An 11394-nucleotide genomic window follows, 5' to 3' on the forward strand; every position below is an offset into this window, starting at 1 on the left:
TTCCACCTATTTATACAATTTACATCCAAAGGTTTGGCAATGCTTTGTGTGAGAGGAGTTTATAAAGGCAAACTGTCTGAAAATACATCTGTGATGCAAATCTTGCTTTGAAAATATTTAAAGAAACTGCCACTTAAAATGTGTTACAATCCATGACAGAATGACGTCAGCCTCTTCAGAGTTTCATCGTGGTTGTTGGATTTAAAGTGCAGCTGGTTGTGGAATTTAACATCTTGTACCACTGCGTGTGTCGCACACAGACAGACAGACATGACCACCCTTCAACCGTCAGCTCACACTGAGCGTCCGTGTCATCTACTGTCAGCAGGGGCACACTTCACTTTGTAGCTCAACATGGACTTTATAGGCTTCGAAGAGTTTTCTCAGAGTATAAGGGTGTGCATTTTGTAGTTTTTTTCTCATCAGACTACATTTAGATCACAGTTAGACTCACTACGTGAGGATCAACCAGCTCAGGCCTGCAAGCATGTATTGGTGATGCACGTTGTTGCATCCACCGCCCCACGGAACCGTGTTGGGTCCCAGGCAGACAATGGGTCCAACCCCACTTCTCCAAAGTAGCCTTATGCAGCCACTGGGGTCCTCAATACGGAGGCATCTGTGTGCTGGATCATACAGCGAAACATGCTATATAGTCAAAATGCTGCTGTAGCCGACGTTCACTCAATGGACGTGATGCTCCTTGTTTCAGTCTCCCTAAGTCACCATTCGCTTGTCACAAACTCATTCCAGTGCGACCCAAGGATCCCCAGAAGAGACCCAGTCAATGGTACGGTGAAATCTGTCAGTGACGAGATGGCTAGTTTAACCAGCAGCAGCCATGTCTGAGTAAAGCTCGTTCTGTAGACTGAGTTGATATTTTGTGTGTTAGGAGGAGCTGGCTGAGTGAAATGTGTGTCGTCTACATACTTTACCTACCACTGTGCAGTTATCTCTTAAGAGAAATGTGTCGTATGCAGCACTTTGGGCATTCGGTAAAGTTGTGAAGCTCTATAGTCCTAATTTGCTTGTATTTAACCTATGCAACGTCTGGCAACATTAACTCTACACACAAATCTGTTCTAGGATGCTGACGGTATGAGAGAAGAGTTTCTACACATAGAGCACCCACCACCAACCATTGAAAAGCCACGCTGGCATGTCGTTAGAACTAATCTATCCAACAGGCAAAGCCTGAGTTAGTTTGGGCTTCGGGATCTGATGTGGAACTGAAAACCGATCCAGCGGTCTTTCAGCCCCATCCACCCAAAAAGTAGAAAATACAAAAGCGAGTAACCCGCTCCCGCCTCCCTGCCTCTGACACGCTGATTGAAGCATCACACTGTACCACAGACACGCAAGATATCAGCCCTCTCCATGACGGCTTTGGACCCATTTTTCACACCATGTTCATGGCGTCCTCTGTCAGGAAGGAGTGGATGTAAGCGAAGGATGGGCGGAGCTTGCAGTCTCTGTTCCAGCAGCTCAACATAAGCTCATATAGGCCCTGCGGGCACACAGCGGGTCTGCTCAGGTACACCTGGAGGTCAGACATACAGAAGTGGAGAGTGGTGGCACCGTTTGAGAAGGGAGACCTTTTTTCACACTTTAAACTCATTCACACTCGAATAAAAGTATCAGTGCAAAAACAATATATATATATATATATATATATATATATATATATATATGCTAAAATTTTCACCAGAGTTTTTTCAAGTTTCTTCTCTGCAATGATTCAAAGAATGGAAAGTAGTACTTGTAAATATTATAAGATATGATGTGATGGATATAAATGAGGCTTTAATGTCAGCTGTTCAGTTCAGGCATGGGAGGGCTATGCCGGTGATGCGGATCACCGCGTCCACCAAAATGTGGTGGATGGATGGCAACCACCCAGACAGACAACAGGTCCATACCCATCGCCCAAAAGTAACCATCTATCTGTCACAGCTTGGTGAAATGTAGGTGTCTCCTTGTCCTTTTCCAGTTACTGTGGCACCTGGACACTGGATCACGTGCGAAAAAATGCACCACATGGCCAAAATGCCATATCTGACATTCACAATGCAAGTAATATTCCTCATCTGAGTCTACCTCAGTAAGTGTTCATTTGACGCAAAATTATTCCAGCAGGACCCAGGGATCTTCCAAAGAGACCTTGTACCAAAAATATCCAGTCGCCGCCTCCGGTCACTGGTTAGCATCCAAATCTCACTACCATACACTAAGACAGGAAGCACCAGGACCCTAAAGACTTGGACCTTTGGTCTCCGGCAAAGGTATCATCATCGTTAAAAATTCTCTGTCCAGGAACCCCATGACGCTATAAACTCTTCCCAGGCATCTCTCAATCTCAACAGCCAAGGACCCAGAGACACGAAAGTCACAGCTGAGATCCACTACTGATAGCCAAGTCCAGAAGTCATTCAAAGCCTGGATCTTAGCCTGGATCTGATCTGAGATGATCACAAAGCAGACGCCTCACTTAGCCTCTCAAGCGCTGCGCTGCACTGTGGTGCACTCGACTCATTTCTTTCTATCCTATATCCTTATTTTAGTCAGGCTGTGCAATGATGCTCTTTCTCATTGTTGGTTTAACAGAGATTTTGTGTGCTGCTTTCAGTTTCTGAAAAACGTCGACACCTTTGTGTTACTGATTAATTTGGGTTTTGTGTTTTAGGTTACACAATGTTGAGATTCTAAATCAACTTAACCATATGGATTGAATGTTGAACACAGCATGTGCTACGACCACAGAGCAGCCACTAGACTGCTTCTGATATCACCACACACTTTGTGCTCTAGTTCCCATTTTCAGCAGCAGCTGACGGCACAGATCTACACAAAAAACGGGCAGGCTGCAACATCAAACAGTGTCAGGACGACAGGTGTTATTATCAGAGATCTTGAAAACTGTGAGCGTAGTTATCTGGTTCCATTCACTGAGCAGTGTGTGTGTGTGTGTGTGTTGTACCTGTCTGCCCTGATCTCTGAAAAATTCTCCGGCGTTGTCAATAACCTGTTCATCGGTGAGGCTGGAGTACGGCTGCTCTTGACAAACGCTCAACATCTCCCACAGAGTAACTCCAAAGGCCCACACGTCACTGGCTGTAGTGAACTTACCCTGAAATCACAGTGTCGGCAAAATAACAAAGTGCCCACATTTTACAAACTACATGATCACTGCACCCAAGCAAAGCACACATCGGGTGGAAGTGCACATTTTTTCTTTCTTTTTTTAAGCTGATGTGGCCAACAGCATCTCACCGAACGTGCACCTGCTGTCAAACATTTTATCAAGTTAAAAATACAAAAAAATCATTACATACTCATCACCATCACCATTATGTTACAGATCTCCATGTTGAGGAACGTTTGGTAAACATGCAGAGCAGAAAATGAATTCTTGAAGACAAGAATCATGAGACTTTTTTCAATCACTGAAATGATTTTTTTTAAATGGTATTTATATTTTCCAGGTGTGTGACTTCTTTCCCAGTCATAGACAGTCCAGTAAAAGGTGCTAATTATTTAATGTTGCCAGTGTCACTGCCTACCTATCATTTCTCTAGTCTGACTGCATGCTGATCACAGCACGCCTGAATGACCCTCAGATGTACCAGTATTTGGGTGCTCAGTTATTTTAATGCCAGGATACACATAAATCCTGTGTTTCTCAAAATTTTCAGACCACTTCACAAAAAAAATCAATCAATCAATCAATCAATCAATCAATCAATCAATCAATCAATAAACAAAATCTCCCAGACCACCTAACTCTGGGGTGACGCAGGACAATGACTAACCACACAGCCAAGATATTAAAGGAGTGGTTTCAGGACAACTCTGTGAATGTCCTTAAGTGGCCCAGCCAAAATCTGATTGAACATCTCTGGAGAGATCTGAAAATGGCTGTGCACCAACGCTCTCCATCCAACCTGATGGAGCTTGAGTGGTCCGGCAAAGAGGAATGGGCAAAACTGCCCAAAGATGGGTGCACCAAGCTTGTGGCATCATATTCAAGAAGACCTGAGGCTGTAATTGCTGTAACTGAGCAAAAGGCATTGACTACTTATGTACATATGCTCTGTTAGTTTTTTATTTTTAATAAATTTGCAAAAAAAAAAAAAACAAACAACTTTTTTCATGTTGTCATTATGGGGTGTTGTGAGTAGAATCTTGAAGAGAAAATGAATTTAATCAATTTAGGAACAAGGCTGTAATATAAAATGTGGAAAAAGTGAAGCGCTGTAAAGACTTTCTGGATGCACTGTACATACACACACACACACACACACACACACACACACACACACACACACACACACACACACACACACACACACACACACACACACACAAGCCAGAACTGATGGTGGAACTGTAAATATCCTAAAACCAGTCACAAAATATACCCAGCGTGAAATAATAAATCAATATCAAAGACAAATGATGTGGAAAGAGCAGCGCAGCACAGCACTGCTTGCCCACGTGTCCGACATATGCGTGCACACATGGCGTGAGCTGGATGAATGCCAGTCTGGTTTGGAATGTAAGAGAGCAAGAAATAAGGTCACGCTCCACTTTTTTGTGTATAAACTCTCTGGTGAAGTCTTTTTTTTTTGCGCGTGTTCAGTTCAAGAGGGCGAACAGTTCATATTGACATCTGATAATGAATCCACCTTGGATCTGCTGTGGTGACTCCAAGTGAAAACAATGGAGCAGCCAAAGGGACTTACTAAGATGTGTGGCATTTATACTCTACCTACGCTGAAATATTTAACAGTTATGGAAAGCTCTGCTTCTTCATCATTTTCTCCACATACTGAAATCTACCGACACATACCCCATATTTTCCTCAAAATGTGTGAAAGTTCCCAGCACCAGACAGCTCCCATTATGTTGTTCATTTATATCTCCACTTGTGGAGGTACACTACCAGTCAAAAGTTTGGAGACATTTTCCCATTCAGTGTGAATGGGAAAACTTTTGACTCTAATAGTGAAGTGGAACATGAACTGAAAATGTGCCTCAGCCACTAATCTACATAATAGAGGTCTATTTCTGCCTGGAACATTCCAAGCTTGCCATTTGTCAAGGTTACAACAGTGACTTCCAACACCTGTTGTTGCTGATGGACATTCCCGTCCTCTCACCATGAGTATGCACTCCCACGCCATCCAGCGTATCGGCAGCACAGCTCTGCCTTGGATCCTGTAGTAGTCTCCAGCGTACAGATTCCTGCTCATCCCAAAATCGGCTATCTTGATGTGACGCTCGCCACCCTGCTCTCCACCGCTCTCACCCTTTTCACCTCCAACCAGACAGTTGCGTGTAGCCAGATCCCGGTGCACGAAATTGAGGGAGGAGAGAAATTTCATTCCTGATGCGATCTGGCTGGCCATGGAGATGAGAGCCGGGTAACTGAGAGAAATGTTAACAATATGGAAAGAAAAGTCAAGGAACAAACACCCAGACTCTGTACACACTCTAATGCGTGTCACTCTAGTTAAATATGAGAGGATGTTTCTGCAGGAAGGTACCTGATGGTCGGTGTGCTGTGTGTGGGTCCGGTCTTGTCCAGAAGCACTCGGTGGGACAGGTACTGGTTCAGGTCTCCACATTCCATGTACTCAGTGACCATACAGAGAGGATCGCTGCTCACACAGACACCAAGCAGACGGATGATGTTTGGATCCTTCAGGCGGGACAAAATCTTCACCTCCTTCAGGAAGTCATTCCTGAAGTTAGACCAATCAGAGACAAGGAGGGAGAAAACAGGTGAGAAAATATCAAGCAAAATGCAGTCGACTCTGGGTTTGGTGTAGAATTAAAGTACTCAGTTAAATGCTGGCTTTAATCTGAACTCCATCACTGCACCAATAATGTAGCCCTCTCTCCAAAGTGCTCCTTTCACCTATTTGGATTCATACAGTTGAAATGTACCATTTTTCACCAGCATATGGAGCAGCAGTGTGGGCAGACACTCAGCATGACAGATCCTACCTGCTCACAGAAAACCTCACATTTAATCAGCCACAGAGAACAGATGTTTTGTTAAAAGCCAGAGATCCTCACCAGGTCTAAAATATGGCAGATATTCAACTTCAGTGGTGGAAAAAGTGAGTCTGTCTCATTGGTCATAAATCTGTTGTCATGTCTCCAGGCTCTGCGCTCCCACACGAGGCTTTTCAGCCACTGACTGATGACTGCTCAGGTTCACGCCGAGCAGCATGATGATGGAAAGGATGTGTGGTTGCCAAACATTACTTTACATATCACTAAAAAACGAATGCTGCATTCCAGATGTTCCCACCTTAAAAGGTCCCATTTGTGACCTGAAATCATTTGTGCTACAAACAACAAACATCAATTAGCAGTCACATTAAATGTTAATTTTATGAAATTATTTACTCCTACACAGACACTTTCAACTTCATGTTAATGAGCTGCCTTTAGAATGTACATACTATAAAACATAGCTGTTGTTGCTCATTGCTGACACATTTTGATATTGATCTACACTTACACTCCTTTTATTGCATATTGCTTATATCACTCAGCAAGGCACCTTTATTCACTAATAATTTACATTTCCTCAGTGTTAGTGACTGACATGAGATTAAAAGTTATTGCAAACTAGGATGAAAGTATGTTGCTCCATCAAATATTTTCCAGTTTTGAGTTGCCTGGAATGCTGCAAGCAACAGCTTTCAGACAGTACACTTCCACAAATGGTAAATGGACTGCATTTATATAGCGCTTTTTCATCTGCATCAGACTCAAAGCAGTTTACAATAATGCCTCACATTTACCCTGATGTCAGGGTGCTGCCATGCAAGGTGCCCACTACACACCAGGAGCAACTATGGGATTAAGGACCTTGCCCAAGGGCCCTTTGTGATTTTCCGGTCAGGTTGGGATTTGAACCGAGGATCCTCTGGTCTCAAGCTCAATGCTTAATCACTGGACCATCACCTCCCCTGTTCTGAATGAATGAATGAATGAATAAATAAATAAATAAATAAAATGTTTAAAAATAGGTCAAATTTACAATTAAGTTTTTTAAAAAAAAAAATTTTTCTGGCTCTATCCGTTTATCCAGATTATCCCACTATTCATGGTCTCAATCATTTTTTTCCAGTGCTGTCGACAGCACAGCAGTGGTTAGAAGTTTTGTCTGACAGTGAGAAGGTCCTTGGTTCTCACCCACCGATGCTCAGGTTTTAGTCTGTGTGGAGTTTGCAGGTTATCACCATGACTGTGTGAGAACCTCCCACCATCAAAAATGTGCACGCTGGGTTCTTTCTCCTTGTAGAAATAAGTCCAATATAAGCCAGAGGCCCCTGAGTGCCAGTGATTATCTCCAGGTTCTGTAGCATGAAGCAGATAAGACTCTAAGACCCCCCTGGACAGGACGTCTGTCTGATGCAGGTCACCTCCTCAGCCAAGGCTGTTATCCTGTTACAGCTGGGTGGACAGAGACAACTGTCTTGTCCAATGATACAAACAGGTGGCCTGATTTGGACCCTGGTCTACATATTGGCGGGCCAGTTCCTTATCCGCTGAGCTACCTGCTCTACAGTACATCTTATATGCATCACAAACATATTCCAAAACAGTATGTGGATTCACACTGGACGTTGAGCAGACAGGACCATCCGAAAGTGAACAAGGTTTTTGAATAATCCTACGAACAAATAAACTGTCATGAGTAAAAATCAACTTCTTGATGCTAAAGAAATATAATGCATTCTTCCTCAGTTTTTAAAAATGCAATCCTACTTTAAGTCTCCTTATTAGACATAATGACAGTTTACATAAATAAAACCATAAATATATTGACAGTATATAATCCCGTGGAGGCAAAGTAATAAAAGAAGAGTGCAAACACCTGTGTAAGTGACTCAAAAAGCTCAAAGTCCTGTGAGAAGTGGCTTTTCACAATCTAAATTATATGTCAGAAGCCAGGTGTATGTATTTAGTTCATTTGCTTGATTCAAAGTTTTTTGTGGTGTTGTCAGGGTTTTTTTCCCCCAGATTTTTTTGGTTTCTGAATTATTCTATCAGATAATTTTCACAGAACATTGTTATCTCTGCTATGCACAATTTGGCATTGCTTTTTGGCACTTGGTGTCCGACTGATAACTGGAAGTTAGATAAACAGGCATAAAATTGGAACCTCCATCCAATTTTGGCGGTGTAGGTAAATCCATAACAGAAAAATGAGAGTGATTGAGGCACTTTTGATTGAAATATAATGCAATAAGTACAACAAATCCAGACGAGATCCAGATCAAACTTTGTCAGGTGATAGTGAGTGATAGTCTGCACCTCACTTTCAAAAATGAGAGTGATTTGAGCATGTTTGATTAAGATATGATGTAAAATATAGATTAAAGGGGGTTTCAATGTTAAATTAAAATGGCCACAAAATCTGTAATCTGGATCAGATCCAAATCAAAATTTGTCCATCCATAAATAATACCATCCTACATAAGGCTCTCACATATGAAAGAAATTCAATCTTTTTTGACAGAGTTATGCATATTTGAAAATTTGTTCAATGTTAAAGGACAGGGATTTTTCAATTTTTCAAGATTTTTACTGACTTTGACCTTGAAAACTGAATCAGTTCTTGCCTATCAGGATATGACTCCTCCTCTGTAAAAATTTCATAACAATATATGAAAAAATGTGGGTTACAGGCTGTTCACAAACAAACAAACAAACTGGGGTGAACGTTGATAGAGGTAATAAAAAAAACAACCTTACATGAGCTCAATTTTTCATATACTTATTGGTAATTGGTGTCATAAAGGTTCACGAAACAAGCTCTGGACCAGAGGGTCATAGGTTCAGTTCTCCAGACAACAAAATCATTAAGGTGCCCTTGAGCAACAATCTTAATCCTCACGTGGCATTTAAGCGATATGCACAGCAGTACAATGATGTGTGTGTGTGTGAGTGAGAGAGAATGTGAGGCGTAATTGTAAAGCTCTTTGTTCATCTGCACCAGATGTAAAATTGCTATAAAAATGCAGGCCATTTACTATTTACAACATCTATCAGACTCCGTGACTCTCCTTCATGCATAACGGACCTGGCGTTCTTGGAAGCATCTGGCCGCAGTATCTTCACTGCTACCAGAAGAGGGCGACCTTTTCTCACATTGAAGGGGAACTCCAAGTTCGGGAGATCCTGAGGGTTCTCAATTTCACACAGGTGTACCTTCCACCAAACAAACACAGGCAGTTAATACAGAAACCTCAAGTGATCGAGCAAAATGCAACACAAACAGCATTTTACCTCCCCAAACTGTCCCTCTCCCAGTTTCTCTTTGAAAATCAGACACTGGCGTGGAAGCTCTGGCAGAGGGGTGGCCTCAGCGCCAGGGCTGGAGGAGGCCAAAGCGGGCACAGCGTAGGTGTTGTTACCGCTGACTCCCTGCAGGCTCACAATGTCTGCTTCAGCATAGTGAGGCACGCTGGGTGGCAGGGGGGGAGACACCGGGGGAGACAGGGAGGGGTAAGGAGGAGAGCCTGGGTATGGAGGAGGTTCCTCCTGGGCAAGAGGGAAACCTTTCTCCATATCCAGGTCTAAGCCGCAGCCTGGAGGGAGGAAGTGGAGACCAAACATTTACTGTGAGACAAGAGGTTGATGAATCCTGTTCAGTGACTGAAAAGGTGAAACTTTTCTTTGCAACAATTTGTTATAAAGGGATAGTTTGGTTGACAATGACCACAGAAGCAAAGTACTAGCTTAAAGGAGTCATATTAGGCACATTTTCTGCAAGTTAATGCACAACATGTTGTAAACAAAACATGAAAGTTAGAACATGAAAGCTACACTGAAGTGATGTATTATTTGTCTGTTGCTGTTCAAATATGAACTTCATATGTCACAGCAAAATTTGGCTTACAACGAGGTAATTTCTATATTTAGAGACTTTGAGAGAATTGTGAGACATTAAATCCCAAAGATATTCAACTGCAAAATTTCGATTCTCAATATGTCTGTTTGTGTTGCAGAACTGACAAAGTTGACTTGACAACTGGAAAATACTTTGCACAGTGTGACCTCTTTAAAACAATAAACTAATAACAACACGAGGCAGTAGTTGAGTACTAGAAGCAGCTAAAATAGCAATAGAAACAATGAAAGTGAGGCAAAACTGCTAAAATGGTCAGAAGCTAATTCATAAAACTTCCATTTTAGCAAAAAAAAAGAGTACATCATACTGTTAATTTAACAGTACAGGTGCATATGTACAGTCTCTCTTCATTTTAAGCAGAAGTACTTTGAGTTTTTCCTGTAGTATAGGCCTTATCACATGTTGTTGTGGACATACGTTTACATACACCTTAACTAAATATGTTCAGACAACATTTTTGCTTCATGTACATAGTCCATTTTATAAAACAATAAGAGAGTCAGTTATAACATGTACTTTACTTCTATATATCAGTATAACGGTAAAAATAGTTATAAGTCATTCATTCCAATTTTTATTTACCGTTAGTTTACTTACACCACTGTGAATGCTCCAAACACAGCCACAGAAGCCTAATCTTCTTCAGAGCTGTCTGGGTGTCTTGGTGGCTTTCCTCACTTGTCTCTTTCTTGTACGGTCGCTTGTTTTTTGAGAACTGTCTCCTCCAGACAGATTTGCCATACACTAATATACTGTGTGTATTTCTTTAAGACTGACATAAATTAAGCCCAAGACATATTCAGTGATTTAGAAATGTTCAGGTATCCATCACCTGATGTGTCAAAAGAAAACTGGTGACAAAACTGATGATTTGTGTGTGTTATACTAAAGGCTGTCATTACTTATTCAACCCATCATCTTGGCTTTGATATTTTTATTTAATTTATATCAAGTTGTAGTGATTTGCTTTCAGTTTGAGTTTGAGGAGGATCGTTTTAGAAATTTTAATATAGAGAAGCCTGACTTACATTTTGTGTTTGAAATGGCTTTGCCCATTGGTCTATTTGACCCCTTGACTTCTTACAGAAGTATTTTTTCCCTTTTGTTTTTCCTATTGTTTTTTATGTTTTTTAATTCCTTGTATGTAAGAACTTACTTGGCAATAAATTTGATTCTGATAAACAAAGTAAAATGTGTAAAAGCCCAAATGGGTTAATAATTTTGCAAGCCACTGTAGCTGAAGTCGTGCAGTTTGAAATGAACATGTCTGTCAGTTTATATCATTTCCAAATGATAAGTCTGGTGGCCACCAAGTCCACAGTTGCTTGTTTCTACATAAATTTTGATGAAAATAACAGATATTGTAACTACTTTAACATATACTGCTTGCAAAAACAGAATGTGTGTAGTTGGGAAAAGCAAGATTGAGTACCAGTATGTAAATGTATGTCTGTCTG

At 41.4% G+C, this 11394-nt stretch overlaps 1 protein-coding gene across 1 annotated transcript in view; it reads right to left on the bottom strand.

Moving 5' to 3' along the window:
* Positions 1–921: 921 nt before the first annotated feature.
* The window catches only part of ddr1 (discoidin domain receptor tyrosine kinase 1), a 112428-nt gene continuing 101955 nt past the window's right edge, over positions 922–11394 (bottom strand). The window contains exons 14-19 of the mRNA XM_034174449.1: positions 9313–9614; positions 9107–9234; positions 5547–5744; positions 5160–5427; positions 2978–3127; positions 922–1540 (exon numbers count right to left, since the gene is read on the bottom strand). Coding sequence (XP_034030340.1) covers positions 1400–1540; positions 2978–3127; positions 5160–5427; positions 5547–5744; positions 9107–9234; positions 9313–9614 — 1187 coding nt within the window. The 3' untranslated portion in view covers positions 922–1399. The remainder of the gene's footprint in view (positions 1541–2977; positions 3128–5159; positions 5428–5546; positions 5745–9106; positions 9235–9312; positions 9615–11394) is intronic.

The sequence above is a fragment of the Thalassophryne amazonica genome, chromosome 7 (genome assembly GCF_902500255.1).
Source record: "Thalassophryne amazonica chromosome 7, fThaAma1.1, whole genome shotgun sequence".
Lineage (NCBI taxonomy): Eukaryota > Metazoa > Chordata > Actinopteri > Batrachoidiformes > Batrachoididae > Thalassophryne > Thalassophryne amazonica.